Raw genomic sequence first — 17278 nt, forward strand, 5'->3', positions numbered from 1 at the left:
ACTGGCTGAGAGTAGAGTACTGTTCTGTACTCTTTGATGCAACAAGTACATCAGTTGTGTTTTTGGTTCCGGTTGATCTAACTAATGCAGCCTAAACCCTCTAAAGATTTATATTATGAAAGAGTAGTGTATGCAAGATTAAAAAGATGCGTCTTTAGTCTAGATTTAAACTGACAGAGTGTGTCAATACAACTGTTTATTGTAAGTATTTTATAATAAGGTCTAATTTATTAATATTGGTTACAGTACAATGTAACACTTTGTATTTCTTAACCTGGGTCAATTTTAAAGCTCTACATTTATTACGTTTTCACAATTTAAGTTTTAACATTTTACATTTGGTATTATGAATGAACAAGAATCGTATTTTCATTACAACAAAAAAATCTTACCTTAGCAGTTTATGATATCTTATTTACTAACAAATATTAACGAGTTACATGTTAGTGTACCAGCATTTTAAAGTAATTTCTTATAATACAGTGACGACATCACGTTTAAATAACACGCGAGCTAGGGTGTATAAACTCAAAACACTTAAATTAATATTAGCAGTCTGAGTGCACAAAACAGATAAACGCACAGATATTAATTTCCATGTTTAATATAGATTAAAGTCGCAAAAAAGACAGTACAGATACACGTAAGTAGCTTTAAAAGACACAAGCGCATTATTTTACAATGGGATTTAACCTGTAGGGGAAGTTGCTTTACCCTGCGGTGACGTCATGTTTTTATTTATTTATTAACAATTACAAACAAAAAGGCATACGTAACAATTTTACGTATACATATATCTATCTTCAGGTTGATCTTACATCATACTTATTAAACAAGAACAGCTTATACACGCAAAAAAATAAAATAAACATACAGAAATAATAAAAATAATATAATAAAGAAAATAAAAAATCTTAACGGAGGCTCTCTCAAATTAACTTAAATTCTTCTAACAGTGAAATCACAGAAAGGGCTTTCGTATTTGTAATCCATTTTAATGTTTTATATATCTGTTTGACTTCAATTAACCATTGCCTAAAGTTGGGTTTTGATTTATAATACCTACATTTATGAATAAAATATTTTGCCAGACAAATTAAAAAATGAGTAATCAAAACCAAATGTTTGTTCTCAGCGTAAAACCCAAATTTTACCATCATCACATCAATGGGTGGGACCAAAATCTCCCTGGATTGCAACCATTCTTGAACATCTCTCCAAAAAAGCTGTACAAATTCACACAGAAAGAAAACATGGTCTAAAGTTTCAATATTTGTTTCACAAAATACACAATTATTTACCTCAAAATTTAAGTTCTTTCTTAAAAACTAATTTGTGGGATAAATCTCATTTATAATTTTAAAGTTAATTTCCGACTCATGTGATGAGCACTAGACCTGCAAAGCAAACCGGAAGTGATGGATTAACGGACGCGAATCGCAGACGACGACGCAGGAGCGGAAGGCGCTCGTTTTCTCCGCTCATGTAAACGGGATTTATTGATTCTTATTTTTTAATACTGCTGATCACATTTACTCTGGATACCATAGTAAAGTGATAGGGAGGATGTTGGCTACAGGAGCGGTGAGTTTGATAGAGTTTTTGTTTTTTTACGCTTGCTTGTTTGCGCTGAGGCCTGCTAGAGCTAACGGCTAAAGCTAATGCAGTGTGTTACTATGGTGATGTATTTAAACGTATGAACTGGTTTGTTTTTAGTTTTATTTATTGAATTTGCTTTATTTGTGTGTAGGCAGGTAATGGTGTCGTTGATTTATGAAATAAGAAGTCTTGTTAGGTGTTAACAGGTCTTGTTGAGACTTTCACGCATGTGCTGTTTGTAAACACAGCATTAGTGACATGGTTATAAATGTGCTTACATAACATATGGTTTAAAACTTGCCTTGTGTTGACACCTTGTTTAAAATAAGTAATTAGTTGTAAACCGAATTGTGAATTTAAATAACATGTAATAATAATTCTGTCTTCACGTAATTCTAATATAACTGGTCAAATTAACATTTGTAATTGTAGTATAAACTGTAACAAAAAGTGATTTATGAATAGGTTAAAGTTGACCAAAAATCTTATTAATCTTTGTCTTACTAATAATAATTAAATAATAGGTTATTCTATTAAATATTGTATTAATTATATTGTTTTACTCTAATATACAAAAGCATATAATAATAGCAAAAAGGTTCTGCCTCCTGCATAGAACTTAATATCAGAAACTCTCTCTCTCTCTCTCTCTCTAGGCTGTAACCACAGCGGGTCTGGCGCAGGTGGACCGTGAGAAGATCTATCAGTGGATCAATGAGCTCTCCAGTCCAGAAACGCGAGAGAATGCCCTGTTGGAGCTCAGCAAGAAGCGAGAATCTGTGACTGACCTGGCACCGATGCTTTGGCACTCGTGCGGTACTATAGCGGCTCTCCTGCAGGTGCGTATCAATGATAACAGACAAGAAAAATAGAACAAATTATAATGCAATCAATGTCATTTGCTTTGGTACGGTGTTTATATTGTCTATCTTGTCTCATTATAATATTTTGAAATTATTTTTCAAGATAAATCATATTTCAAAAGTGTGTTTGTAGTATACTAACAGAGTTAGTATTTATTTTGATCATATTTTGTATAATAACTTTTTAATAATTTGTCTTTGTTTTACAGGAAATCGTGAACATCTACCCATCTATAAACCCCCCGACACTTACAGCCCACCAGTCTAATCGAGTGTGTAATGCTTTAGCACTGCTGCAATGTGTCGCCTCCCATGTAGAGACCCGGTAACTCACTTCCCTACACACTGTAAATGTCTTAACAGTCACACAAATCCTACTTTTTGTCACACAAATCCCACACTTTCTCCTAACGTTTTCCTTTTCCTCCAGCTCTGCTTTCCTGGCAGCTCATATCCCTCTATTTCTATATCCTTTCCTGCACACGGTCAGTAAAACCCGACCCTTCGAATACCTGCGGCTCACAAGTCTCGGCGTTATTGGTAAGGAGACTGATCCGAGCAGAAAAAGAAATCTGACAATTTTGTAAGAATGCGAACTGAAAGTCTTTGGTTTTGTAGGAGCGCTGGTGAAAACAGACGAACAGGAAGTGATCAACTTTCTGTTGACCACGGAAATCATACCGCTCTGCCTGCGCATCATGGAGTCGGGCAGCGAGCTCTCAAAGACGGTACGGCTCTAAAATGTCTATTGCACATATATTGATCTTTTTGCAGCATGAATCCCATATTTGTTTGTTTTGTCTATTTTAGCTTCTTGTTGCTTAAATGTATGTTCCTCTTTCAGGTGGCCACATTTATACTGCAGAAGATCCTCTTGGATGACACGGGCCTGGCTTATATATGCCAGACCTATGAACGCTTCTCACATGTCGCCATGATACTGGTGATTAAAAGCTGTTTATGCTTCTGAAATAGCATTAATGTTCAATAAGATGTTTGTATACATATCGTGGACGTTTAGGGCTTAAATTGTGTTTTTGCTCCCTTAGGGTAAAATGGTCCTTCAGTTGTCAAAGGAGCCCTCCGCTCGTCTGCTGAAGCACGTTGTGCGCTGTTATTTACGTCTATCTGACAACTCCAGGTATTTACAACACACTTGTGTGATAAGTAATATATTTACTCATAGTTCTCACCCACCTCTATAACAATTTCCCTCCTATTTTGGATGCTGGCCCCTTTTTAGCCTGTAGGGGGCGTTGTTAAATATGATTTGGACCAATCGGCACTCTACAATAATGTTTAATCTTTCTCTCTCTGTCTTTTAGAGCGAGAGAAGCTCTCCGTCAGTGCCTGCCCGACCAGCTGAAGGACACCACTTTCGCACAAGTGCTAAAAGACGACTCCACCACCAAGCGCTGGCTCGCCCAGCTCGTGAAGAACCTGCAGGAGGGGCAAGTCACAGACCCCCGTGGCATCCCGTTACCCCCTCAGTAAACCCACACACGCCTATACGCTCGCACTCATCTAAGGACTAGGATACAAACTTACCCAGCATCCCATCACCCAGTAAACCACACAGGCTGTTTTTATATTCAAGGGCACTTACAAAAAGTATTTTTTTTGCCAAGAAGTTCAGAAACGGTGCTCAGCATTCACGGTTCATTTTTCTGAGATGCTAAAGAAATTGACTTGGGAGACCGAGGGAGAGTCGCCCTCGCGCATATTCAGTTTGTTTTGTCGTTACTTTCTTTCCTCGTCACCTTTTTTGATGAAGCCAAGAGGAGTTTAAGGACTCGTCTGTCGTGTGTTTTCCTCGCACAAAAGGAAACGTGTATGTCATTTTCAAAGCTGTAAAATAAACTGTCATCGTAAATGTCAAGCGAAATCGTGATCACTGTGCTGCTTTTTTGCTGTTGTTACTGTGTTGTTTTGTCACTATTTTTAAACTATACAAGAAAGGCAATCTATGACATGCATTTTGATCCCTGAATCCCAGAAAAGTCATTTTAGTCTTATAAAGAGACAATCTGAAACAATGAACTGTTATGTACAAATCTATGCATGACTTAAATCAATCATATTCTTCATAAACAGAAAAATATAGACCTCAAATATTGTCTTTCAGCCCCAATTGTATCAACCAATCATAAATCCATCAACTTAATGGCCGGGTCAGTTTGATCGCTAATCACCACTGTGTAATGAACTTATCCGATACGTCGTAAAACGCCGGAAGAGAGAGTTTCATTGAGCTGATGTCTGTAATGGAAAGTGTTTGTCCGTGTGTGCGGGTTTGTATAGGAGTCTGGAAACACTCCAAGCGTTGACTCGATGCTATAGCAAGCAGGCAGGGACCCCCTTATAAAAGCGGCCGGAGCCGTGCGTGTAAGCCGAGCCTAGAAACTGAACTCTGCCGTGTTTTATTCATGAAGAGAAACACGAGGAAGGAACAGAGGGGAAGAATTCCTAATGGCCAAAGACAACCCAAATCAACCAGCGCGACCCCCCCCCCCCAAACGGTTATAGTATAATGCATTTTAGAGAATACAAAATAGAAGTTGACGTTAAAAAAAGAATCAATCAGATCATACAGCATTGTTTGAAAATATGAAATGTAAAATTATGTCTTTACTTTGTAGGTTCATGTTTAGTTTTTCTGCTCCCTGTTTTTTGTTAACGGAAATATGATATTCTGCATCTTTACTATAGTTTTTATGTACAAAGATAACGTTACTCCCAACACAGTAACAGTCCGAAGGTGTTTGCAAACAGTTGAATGAACTTTAAATCGTTCTCAGTGTTCATATTTTTGTATTCTCACTCGTCTCTCTTACCCTTTCTAAATGCCTTGTAGTAACTTGATCTAAGTATCTCTGCTCGGCGGTGAAGGGCCCCAATAATAGAGGCCAAGCGTAGACAATAGGCTCTTGAGATGTGCTCCACAAATGCACATTAAACTCCTCACATGTGTTTTCAAAGCCGGGCTGAAGGACAGCGGCGCTGCCTGATGTACGGCTTTCAACATGCCATGAAGATGGTTTAATATTTCGTCATTCTAATGGTCACTTATTTGATCATTTGTGTGCATAGGGATGTAATACCTTTCTGGTTTAAAATCAACTTTGAAAGAAAATATTTTTTCAGTGTTTACAATGGAAGTCAATTGAGGCCCATGTTGTTTGGTTACCAACATTCTTCAAAATATTTTTTGTGTTATGCTAAATGAAGCACAGGTTTGTAATGACATTAGGGTGAATAAATTATGAAAAATGCTTTGGGTGATCTATCCCTTTAATATCACCTTGCAAAACGTTTTGACAACAATACTCACAAATCTAATCATAACTGTTCTGTACGGTAAAATATGCAAATAGTTATGACATCATGGCCGAATACACCTTGGGGATTACTCTTTTTCCATTCCGATATAACTACTTAACAACAATTGGCAAAAATGTGTTCAACTTCGCATCTCAATTCATTTATTCACTGCTGATAAAACCATAGCCGTCACACCGCAGGAATGTGACACTGAAGACTCGAAACGTTACGTAATCCACAGGATTGGGTTTCCGATTTAAAACTGTCAAACCCTGGTTTTATTTGCGCAGAGGGCTCGAGAGACCTGACACAAGGCGACGGGGAGGAGAGACAAAACTTTAACTTTAAAAACTAGAAAGTGCATTTTGAAGAGAACAAAGGCCGAGAGCACCAGAGTGTGTTTTGAGTGTGCAGATCTGTGGGTGTGTGTGTGTTGTGCGTCATAGGGGAGGTGTGCTGTGGCGAGATGTGGAGACTAGTCAGTTCGGCTCTGCAGAGTAAAGGGCCACATGACTCTGGCTTTTCTTGAATTGTGCTTTTCTTAAAAACTCGAGCAGAGCGACTATGAACCTGCACCTGGTAAGAGCACGTGAAGTGTAATTCGAAGATATTTTATTTTCAAATTTAGAGATGTGTTTGTGGCTTGTTTTTGGATAGTTTGCTAGTTAGGTTATATGATGTGCCAGTTTTTTTCTTTTAACACTTTTAAACATGTAAAGGAATATGAAAAGTAAACTTTTTTCAAATAGGATTCTTTTCAATAGTTTGAATAAACTACTTTGTTTTGTATACTGTTGGTTTAGAACGTCATAGTCTGAGTTTGTCTTGTTTTTATTTAATACAATATTAGTGTACTGTTGTTGTTGTTGTTGTTGTTGTTGATGATGTTGCCATTGCTTTAAACTTTATAGTAATTATTTATTATTATTAACTTATTATTTATAAATATCAACACATAACCTGAAAGGTTTTTCTTTATCTGGGGATTCTGGCAATATGCTAGTCTGTGTTGTATTTTATCAATAACTTGTCAGGATTGTTGGTCATTTTGACCACCATGTTGGAGCCGACTGGCTGTTTCCTCATGTGTAACCTCCATTACTATGGCAACCATGGCCAGGAGTTACAACACGTCTTAACGCGCTCACGTGGAGATGCTGCCACGCTTTAAATGTTCTCAAAGCTTTTTTTTACTAATATAGGTTCTTCAAGCAAAGTTGTGCTTTAATAAAATTCCTAGCTAGCTAACAGCTATTTTTCCCACACATTTTTTTTTGTGTGTGAGATAATTATTTGACTTTGCATGACTCTGCAGTATCTAGGTTAGGTCTAGAGTTTGCTTTAACAAAGAACGGATCAGTACAAATACCCAATGGCTTAAGGGTCCAGCTCTAGTGTTGAATCCTCTATTAATGCCCTCTATTCAGGGTTTTGCAGTAACCGGTGTGTTTGCCCTCTAAAAAGTGTGTGCATGTACAGTATTGTGAATCGAATGAATGCCAACAGCTGAAATAAGGTTTAAAAATGGGTGAAAGGTGGGAGATCAATCTGAATATTTCTGTGCATTTATTGACATTAAATCTAAACTGAGACGAATTTGTATTTTCAGACACTTTCTGTAATGCCTCCTAATACACATTTTTATATGTTAATATATTTTTTCTTAAATAACTGTAAACACGGGTGTAATACACAATCACACACAATATATTACTATTGTAACGTTATAACTGAGGTTACATTATAGGAAAAAAGACATTGCTCTGTGTCCAAGGATCAGTTTGCGGTAAAAATGATTTTGCTGCTGATGAAATGAAAAATGTCTTTGAATTCCATCTTCAGCCATGCGACTTTTATTTTCTTTTATCTTTTTTTTTTAAACTAGCAGATGCGTATAGAATGACAGAACGGCAGATGGCTTCTACTGAAAGGAGCCTACGTAAGTTACATATTTGGTATTATTTTATATTTAATCTGTTTTTGATTGGTTAACAATATAGCCATCTTTCAGTCATCTTTCTACATAGAAACTGATTACTTTCATATAGACAATTAATTTACAGTATTACATCCCTGAATTTTTTTTTATATACACAGTGCTTTTTTGCAATACAAATAGAAAATTCCAATTACAAATGCTGTTTTTTTTGTTAAAATTTTAGTTTTATCAAAGTATACACTAAAATCTTAAGGTTATCTTAAGAATTATTTTTATACATTAAGTACAAAAATAGAGCACTTTAAGTGTAGTGCACTTTTTCACCTGGGATTCTATATTGTCTATGTATATTTTCTTTTCAAATCTGCATCATTTACAGTATATGCACGTAAAGCTGGTTTGCAGCAATGCAAAATTTGAAAAGTGCTATAGAAATAAAACTGAATTGAATATTATACTCTTTATGGTAAGCCTAGGTATCTCCCTATGTGTACAGTGTACAGTTTGTAAGTAAAGGATCAATATAATATACAGAAGTGCTCATTATCGGGCATTAGGGAGAAAGATGCTCTTTGCCATGTTTTTTATGTTGACTTGATGTGTTGAGTATCTGGGTCAGGTACGTTACCTGTCGTCTGACCCCATCCTGACCTCTTCCTCTCCCGTACTGTCTTGCCGATCAGGTATCCAAGCTGATGACAACCTGAAGTCTATGATCGTGGGTACGGTGATGAGAAAAATCAAGTCTCGCACGTGGAAGAAGCAACGTTACTTCAGACTACAAGACGACTGCATGACTATCTGGTACAAGAGCAAGAAGGCAGGGAATGCTCACTCCACCTGTAAGTAGCCAGAAATCATCAATCACTCAGACAGACAGGGAAACTGAAAATCTTGTAATCAGCATTCAGAACAGTAATATACGGAAGACATCATTCAGTGTAAAGCATCTAGTTTTTTTTAATAACTCTGTTGATAAATATAGACTGGAAGAGTTTTAAGATAACGACATGCTGATAGCATAAGTGAACAATTAGAACCTTTAAAAATGCCATAATTGCTTTTGGAAAAAGTCAAAAAATGTCTTCTTGACGTCTTAAAATACTCGTCTAAAATGTTAAAAGTGTATTACCGTTGGTGTTCTAATCTTCCTGTCTTGATACCTTTTTTACTCTGTATCTTTGAGTTATGTCATGGTAGGGAATTGGTCTTAAGTAGATCTAGTCTTGGTCTTTAGTTTAAAGCCATTATACTGAGGTTTATTAAATAACAATCCCAACAGGACATCCCAATTTAAATATCAATTTTTTGTTTTTAGTTTCTGTAAGTGATGTGGAGGCCGTACGAGAAGGGCACCAATCAGAAGTTCTTCTCAGCATCGCCGATGAGTTCCCACCAGACCGCTGCTTCACCCTGGTTTTTCGTGGTCGTCGTGGCAACTTAGACCTTGTGGCCGAATCAGCCGAAGAGGCGCAATCTTGGATTAAAGGGATACGCAAACTCATCGATAACCTAGAGAACATGGGGCAGAGAGAGAAACTAGACCAGTATCCTTTACTCTCTCTCTCTCTTTCTTTATCTACCGGTCTATAGTTCCCTTCTCTGTCTTTCTTAAGCACACAAGGGTTCACAAAGTGTAAAAGGCATTTCAGGATAACCACAATATACCAGAACAGCAGTACTTATGACCAATGTCCCCCATTTATCTGCTTGTAAATGTAGTTAACAAATGAAATAAAACTTGAACCTGGAAAATTGGAGGGGATCACTTGCTTGTCCTACTTGGATAAATCATGTGATTTAAGTCAACATTTGTCCATCTTGATATATGGTTTTCACTTAAGTGCTGCCTCCAGATGGATCTGCGATTGGTTTAAAAAAGCAGACAAAAACAGAGACGGGCAAATGAACTTTAAGGAGGTCCGAGATCTGTTGAAGATGATGAACGTTGACATGAACGAGCATCACACCTTGCGCCTCTTTACGGTAACCGCACAACATCCCATAACCAGGATGTAGCTTCAGTTCAAAGATGTTTTTTCTTAGGTTACTTGATTGTCTGTTTTTACTCTAGTTGGTTTGTTTTAATGTTTTAAGCTCATCTTGTAACAATGTTTTTGTGGTCTGCAGATGGCCGACAAGTCTCAGTCAGGTACGCTCGAAGACGATGAGTTTGTGCTGTTCTATAAGATGTTAACTCAGCGAGAAGACGTCCTGCGAGTGTTTCAGGAATATTCAGGTGACAGGCAAAAACTCACGCTCCAAGATCTGGTAGACTTCCAACGGGAGGAACAGCTACACGAGGATGGTGTTCAACAGTACGCCCTTGAACTCATCAAACGCTATGAACCATCGGACACGGGTAACTAAGTTTTGCTAAACTTTTAACTTTGTGTCACTGTCAACAATGCCATTGACCTTTTAGGTTTAGGTTCTATTTCTTGACCTATTGAACTCCCTTCCCATAGCTAAAATGTTGCACGTAATGACAATCGATGGTTTCCTGATGTACTTGAGCTCAACGGAAGGCTCCATCTTCAACCCTGCTATGTTGGAACTCTATCAGGACATGACCCAACCTCTCTCCCATTACTTCATATCTTCTTCTCATAACACGTACCTCCTGGAAGACCAAATCAGAGGACAAAGCAGCGTGGAAGGCTATATACGGTACATGTTTTTTACAGCCCAGTTCTGCAGACACATCATTTCCAAACCTATAAAACAACAATGGTGTGTGCATGTCCTTATCATGCATGTCCTTAGTTGTTTCAGTAGTTACACGGTATGAAAAGCTAAATATAGCGGATTTGAACTGTGTTTGTGTTACAGAGCACTAAAACGTGGCTGTCGATGTGTGGAAGTGGACTGCTGGGACGGCCCAAACGGAGAGCCAATTGTCTACCACGGGCACACGTTCACTTCGAAGATCTTCTTCAAGGATGTGGTCTCCGTGCTGAGCAACTATGCGTTTAAAGTACATCATGAGCTAGAGACTTTGTTGACTGAACTCTTTCTTTCCTTTTCCTTTACAAGAACATACTTTTACTGTCCATGTGTCTTTCTTTAAAACTGGGTTAGAGTACTGTGTAAGGTTACATCTGTGTGTGTGTGTCACAGACTAGGGCCTGGTTCAGCCTAAGCAGGGCATTAGGCCTTTTGAGTATGTGCGTAAAGTGATATGGGGCAGTCGACCCCTGCCTGGCAGCGTGTTGGCTGCTGTTTTGTGTCGAGTGTTCCATTTCACCCCATCACTTATTCACACACACTCACTCTCCCCTCCGCAGACATCACAGTACCCCGTCATCCTGTCCATTGAGAACCACTGCAGTGTAGAGCAGCAGAAAGTCATGGCCCAACACCTCACTCAGATCCTGGGAGACCAGCTGCTCACAAGCACCTTAGATGGAATGACTCCCATCAGCCTCCCGTCCCCTGTGGTAAGCATGCGGTTGAACAAGTACTTAATGATTCCACTTAACAAGTCGACTTGAAGGTCTTAATGAGCAGTAAATGGTCGTCTCAAGTAATTAATCTTTTTCACGCCAAAGATCTTAAAGTTTCCACCCCGTGACTAGAGGGGCATCAGTTTAGAGTATGATGACCTCTCTAGGATAAGCTCACTTTCTGCAGTTCATATGGGCGTTAGCAATATGATCTATGTCCATGCAATCTAGCCATGTTGAATTATTAAAACAAACAATAATATCCCCCCCACCACACATGCTCAACCCTACTGAAAAGACCAGCTTAATCCTGTGTAAATTTCAAAGGTGGCCCTTACTGGTTAAAGAAGAGGTAACACACACAGTTTCTGCCAATCTCATATTAATATTGAGTACCTATACAGTAGTATTGCATACTTCGTATCTTCAAAGAATATTTAGTTTGATCAAATTTATAAAAGACAGATACAGCTGTATGATTATTTACGGAAAAAGTCGACTTCCTGGAGCATGCAAAGGGGGCGGAACTACAGCACGAGCACACAATACATCATTGCATTATCCCTGCATAACTGTTGATTTACTATAAGTTTGTGTTGTTTACATTATGCACGTAACCGCCGATTGCCAACTAAACACAAACATAAGACTAAGTTTGACTTACCGTGTGTGGTTCATGTCCGGCATCTTTCAGTGCTGGCCGGGACCACGCCATCTATCAGTTTCAAATCCAGCGTTATATCCACTATTTATATAACATTTATCGCAGAAATGCAGTGAGCAAACAAACACAGCTAAACTTCCATCAGCCGAGTGAAGCGGCATTGATGGGCGTGCTCTTTCTCTCACGCTTGTGCGTGGGCGTGCTCTTTCGCTAGCTGGATGACGCATGGGCGTGCTTTTTCGGGAGAATTGTCCAATAAGGGACTAAGAACCCTTGATACGAAACGGGAATCCATGTTCGAAAAAAACTTTACGAAACTTGTACGATATCTGGCGGAGTGAATCGAGCACAGAACTACTACATCATATATTCAACTCGTTTTTTGACAATTTGACCATGTTAAGCTTGAGAAGCCAGCACGTTTAACAGTGTTAAGAAGTCAGAAAGCATGAAATATCATGTTACCTCGATTTAATGTTGACTAGTGCTAGTCTAGTTAGTGGACCAGCATAGCCAACAAATCTGACCCGGTGAAGTTGCACACAGGAGAGTCCAAATATGTTTGTGTGTGTGTGTGTGTGTGTGTGCGCGTGTGCGCGCGCGTGTGTGTGTGTGTGTGTGTGTGTGTGTGTGTGTGTGTGTGCGTAGGATCTGAAAGGGAAGATTTTGTTGAAAGGAAAGAAGATAGGAGGATTAGAGGACAAAATGAATGGGATGGTGGACGACCCTTTGACAAGAGAGGTGAGCGATGAAGAGGAGGCGGCTGAAATTGATGACGAGCATCATCGCAACAACAGCATACGACACAGAAGCAAGGTACTGTCCAAATATTCATTAACACTATTATTTTCAGCCCTGTAAAATCCATTTAAGATGGCAGTTGTGTTTTATGGTATCTGGTATCTAGCTGGGGTACATCTGTCTTTAACTGTTCTAAGCTGGTCTTTGGGTGGTCAACAAGACATGGAAAAGTTGGATAAGTTGTTGCTGGTCCAATCAAACCTATGTCCGTACTGCAACATTTTACCAAGTAAGCTACAGGATAGAGTCAGATCTTTTGCTACTGTCCAACAATTTGATCAAGCCCCAAAAAGGTTGTAAAATATTGAACGGCGGTCTTGTCTTGCTGACAGATTATCTGTTCTTCATCAGAGCTGAGGTGCTCAGCCCTCAAGCAACAGTTTCGCTCTACCTGCCACAGCTTTAACAGCAAGATTCAATCTACTAGCATATCATCTGTGGAAAATTCCACACGCAGATAGTTGCGTTACGGTGCGCCAACTTAAGATGTAAATTGTCCTGAACGGTTCACCAGAGCTGGAATGTATTTTCTAGTGAAATGTAGCAAAAATTCTGGCAGGTGAGATGCAGTTGGAGGCCACTGGAAATGTATGTGCAAAGCACTTATCAAAGTTGGATGGGGTGAAACTGTGTACGAAATATATGAACAGTTGGGAAGTTCGCTAGTTAGTAAGAGGAAAGCCTTGACATAAACAGAAATAGATTAGGGCAAGTGAACAATATTATTTTTATGCTATGCTAAATGTTTATAAGATAATACATCACCTAACATAACCAGTAAATAGTTTGTAGTAATAGTGCTTCCAACGCTTAAATGGAGCACCAAGATCTACAAAATTTGTGGAATGTGCCACATAATAATTAATTCAGAAAGCAAGAACGCAAGAAAGACAACACAAGGAAGAAAGAGAGAGCAAGATAAGAAAGAAACAGCATATCCTCTGTTGTCTTCTGCCATGCGATAGGCGGCCATGTGCACGAGCTGGCACTGTTGTTACCATGCGACACTTGATTCTTTGAACTTTGATTCGCAGCAGTCAGGGATCACCCCTCTTGGCTTCCAAGAGACAGTCATCTCATCAACCGGCAAAGTTTGGCATGGAATGTTTAGCGTAGCTAATTACTAAATAGACATTTAGCCTTTATCTGGAGCGAATTACAGTAACCTTAAGACAAGGATAGTCCGGGGAGTTGGGTATGATAGTTGCTAGTTAGAAGATCTTGTTGTCCTCTCACCTACAACTTTTGGTTACCGGCCAAGATCTGCGCTACACAAACTGAATATCATATTTAGGTGGCACAGCAGGTTGGCCAGGGAAAACTTAACAGATGGGAGTGTAAGGTGAAGCCAGGTGGATACCTGGCCTCATTATCCAAGGGTTGTCTTGTCACAGCACAGTCTAAGTAGCCCTGGGTTCAATGGTTTGGGTAGCTGAACTAGATGTTTGCAGTGAAACCACATTGCACAGTCAAACTGTGGTCAAACACCACAACCTTGCAGGTTCGATACTTAATTTCATTACAAAAGCAAGTTGAAGATCATAAACCAAGTCGTTTGGCCAACTGCTTTCCAAGACAGACAAGATAAAGTGCTTAAAACACCTTTGGAACCATCACAACATACCAGTGGAAACCAGCGTGACCAGCAAATTTCTTAAAATATTCTTTGTAGAAATCCAAGCAGGGTCTGTCTAAGGAGCTCTCAGACTGTGTGGTGTACTGCAAGAGCGTCCACTTCAGCGGCTTTAAACATTCACGAATCCACTCCAAGTTTTACGAGATCTCCTCCTTCACAGAGTCTAAAGCCCGGAAACACATGCGGGAGGCAGGTAAAGACATCTTGATTCTGACAGCTTGTGAAAGCTCATCGATTTTTTTTGAGAGTTAAATTGTGCTACTGTGTATTTCATGGTACTACAGGAGCTGAATTTGTTCTTCATAATGCTCGTCAGTTGAGTCGGGTTTACCCCAGCGGCCTGAGGACTGACTCGTCCAACTTTAACCCACAGGACATGTGGAATGTAGGGTGCCAAATCGGTAAATCTACCTGTGACTTGAATGGTTTTGGTAATCCGTAAAATTCTGGTTTAGTTTGCTGAAAGCGTTTCCTCATTTCATCTCTTATTCATCATTTTGTTTCTTTTGTTCCATTCTTGTTTAATTTCCTCCCAGTTGCTCTGAACTTTCAGACTGCAGGGGTAGAGATGGATCTAAACGACGGTTTGTTCAGTCAGAACGGGCGCTGCGGCTATGTGCTGAAACCGGCTTTCATGCGCAACACCGAAAAGAGGTTTGACCTGGAAACCCCACAAAACCGAGACGGATACCAACCGCTTAGTTTGTACATACAGGTACGAAAACCTCCATTTCTGAGCTTTGCTTCCATAACATTGGTATTTGTTAGAAGGGTCCATTTTGCGTCTTAATCTCAGGTAATCAGCGGCCAGCAACTGCCCAAAGTGAATATCAAGGAGGGCTCGATCGTTGACCCACTCGTTCGGGTGGAAATTCACGGCGTGTCACTGGACCAGGCCAAGCAGGAAACCAGATACATTGACAACAACGGTCAGTCAAAACGTATAGGCTGGATATGAGTCTAGACTGAGAAAGTCTAGACGCAGTTAAAACTGAGATCTACTTGCATTCAAGAGCCTAAACAACTTGATTTCTTCGGTGTTGTTGGGAAGCTAATGGTTTTTAGTAGGTATAAGCTTGTAAAAATGGCAGTGAGGTGGTAGATCTTAGCTATTTATAACTAATTTAGCAAGATATTTCACAACAGATATGTTTCATACATAATTAGTTGAATTTACTAATCCATTGAAATGCTAGGTTAGCTCATAGCTGAGCTTGAAGATTTCCACAGTAAACATGTAATTATGTGTAATATTGTACATAGTTTAAAATAGTTTAAAAAAAGATTAGCATGCATTGTCACTGATTAAAATTTCATGTCAACTTTCGATTTTCTGCAGGTTTTAATCCAGTATGGTATGACACCCTTCAGTTTAACATTCACGTGCCTGAGCTTGCTCTGGTTAGGTTTGTCGTGGAAGACTACGACAAAACATCAAAGAACGACTTTGTGGGCCAGTTCACGCTCCCTTTCACCTGCATTCAGCCAGGTACGCCAACGAAAGCATTTTTTAATCAAAAATTGATCCCGCATTGAACCCGCATCTGTAATTGTTTCCCTGCAGGATATCGTCACATCCATCTCCTTTCTAAAGACGGCACGAGCATCGCTCCCGCATCCCTGTTTGTTCACATCCGGATAACGAAAGTGACGTAAAACGAATGTCACTTATTTTACGTTAAGCATTTTAAAGTGACACGCACAAAATGTTCAAAAATCAACAATGGAGCAATATCAAGTCTTCCCAGTTGCACAATCACTTATTTCAGAACGCTTGTCATATTAAACTAATTAATTCCAAGCCAAATATTTTTTTAGTTATTTAACAACTTTTATTGTTCGTTATAAAGATTTGTGTGACTGTAGTTAAAGGAGCTTAAGTGTATCTAAAGGGCGATTTATGGTTCTGCGTCAGACCTACGCCATAGCCTACGCAGAGCCGCGTACCCTATGCCGTAGCCTGACGCCCACCTCTCCAAAAATGTAAAAACGCGTCAACTCAACGCGGATCCAACGCAGACCTCAAGCACTGTGATTGGTCTGCTTGAACCCCCTCCCTTCAGGTAAAAAAACTCTGTGATAGTGTCGGGTTTACTCATACGCATTTCCGAATTAATTATCTTAATAAATTACGTGTTTTTGTATTTAACAACTCAAGCTGCAAAAGTGACAGTTTACGTGCCGCTATCACTGCTAAATGCTTCTCAGACAGCGTACACTACGAACCGCTTATACTTCGGCTCTTGTCTTGGTTACACAAGCAACACGCCTTTGGACACTGACGCCTCCCAGATAGCACAATCCATCTGGTTTAAGTCTATTTGACGTCTGCATTTACATCTGCAAGACATCTTAAATACATAGTTTACTCACCTGCAATACGTCTCGGAGACGTCTGAACGTCTGTAATAAGTCTGCTAAAGATCTGGAGATCTGCTGCTTAAAAACATCTGCTAAACATCTTAGAAAGAGCTGTTGTACATCCATTCTAAATCATAAACATCTTACAGACATCTTCTAGATGTCTATATGATGTCTGACAGCAGACATCTCCGAGACGTATTGCAGATGAGCAAACGATGTATTGTAGATGTCTTGCAGATGTAAATGCAGACGTCAAATAGACGTAAACCAGATGTATGTGTGCTATCAGGGCTAGTGGCCATTGCCTGTCGATGCGGACAATGACGCACAAGTATAAACGGCGTAGGTCCGACGGCGAAACAGAAGTACAAGTTATAGCCTACATTATCATTGCTTTCTGCCTTAATAGATAAATTCTTGATTAAATAGATTATTCCTGTTTGACTTTTTAGTCATGTTAGTATAAGATTAAAGCTTATCTTCATTTTGGTTTCTTACTCCTTTGACAATTTCAGATCGGCGATAGATAGACTTTTTGGTGCAAGTTGAGGAAGGTGCAATAAAGAAGAATAAAAGTAGTTTATTAGTTACAGTACAGTGTGTGTAAGCTATATACATGTTTGGAATTGAATAAAGAGATAATGA

At 39.2% G+C, this 17278-nt stretch overlaps 2 protein-coding genes across 3 annotated transcripts; both read left to right on the forward strand.

Annotated features, from left to right (window-relative positions):
• Window positions 1-1413: 1413 nt before the first annotated feature.
• cnot9 (CCR4-NOT transcription complex subunit 9) lies at window positions 1414-4341 on the forward strand. The gene is made up of 8 exons (XM_057325991.1): window positions 1414-1584; window positions 2256-2438; window positions 2672-2787; window positions 2893-3002; window positions 3081-3190; window positions 3307-3405; window positions 3512-3603; window positions 3788-4341. The coding sequence occupies exons 1-8, from the start codon at window positions 1567-1569 to the stop codon at window positions 3954-3956; spliced, it is 897 nt and encodes a 298-aa protein (XP_057181974.1). The 5' UTR covers window positions 1414-1566; the 3' UTR covers window positions 3957-4341.
• A 116-nt stretch (window positions 4342-4457) lies between these two features.
• Window positions 4458-16590, forward strand: plcd4a (phospholipase C, delta 4a). 2 transcript variants are annotated; one of them, XM_057325989.1, is made up of 16 exons: window positions 4458-6362; window positions 7669-7722; window positions 8406-8564; window positions 9041-9269; window positions 9579-9708; window positions 9853-10084; window positions 10191-10392; window positions 10555-10699; window positions 11010-11162; window positions 12481-12648; window positions 14306-14462; window positions 14554-14670; window positions 14806-14984; window positions 15066-15198; window positions 15609-15758; window positions 15834-16590. In XM_057325989.1, exons 2-16 carry the CDS (start codon window positions 7683-7685, stop codon window positions 15923-15925), a joined length of 2286 nt encoding a protein of 761 aa, XP_057181972.1. In that variant the 5' UTR covers window positions 4458-6362; window positions 7669-7682; the 3' UTR covers window positions 15926-16590. The 2 variants fall into 2 exon arrangements, with proteins under 2 accessions (XP_057181972.1, XP_057181973.1); XM_057325990.1 differs by having other exon boundaries at window positions 7672-7722.
• The last annotated feature ends 688 nt before the right edge of the window (window positions 16591-17278 follow it).

The sequence above is a fragment of the Triplophysa rosa genome, linkage group LG25, assembly GCF_024868665.1.
Source record: "Triplophysa rosa linkage group LG25, Trosa_1v2, whole genome shotgun sequence".
Taxonomy (NCBI): Eukaryota; Metazoa; Chordata; class Actinopteri; order Cypriniformes; family Nemacheilidae; genus Triplophysa; species Triplophysa rosa.

Excerpts from the sequence above, each read along its gene's own strand:
- cnot9 (XM_057325991.1), top strand. Across the intron at positions 2,439-2,671 it reads CTATAGCGGCTCTCCTGCAG|GAAATCGTGAACATCTACCC; the intron begins GTGCGTATCAAT and ends TTTGTTTTACAG. Across the intron at positions 3,191-3,306 it reads GCAGCGAGCTCTCAAAGACG|GTGGCCACATTTATACTGCA; the intron begins GTACGGCTCTAA and ends TTCCTCTTTCAG.
- plcd4a (XM_057325989.1), top strand. The coding sequence starts at position 7,683 with ATGACAGAACGGCAGATGGCTTCTACTGAAAGGAGCCTAC. Across the intron at positions 7,723-8,405 it reads TTCTACTGAAAGGAGCCTAC|GTATCCAAGCTGATGACAAC; the intron begins GTAAGTTACATA and ends CTTGCCGATCAG. Across the intron at positions 14,985-15,065 it reads CGCTTAGTTTGTACATACAG|GTAATCAGCGGCCAGCAACT; the intron begins GTACGAAAACCT and ends TCTTAATCTCAG.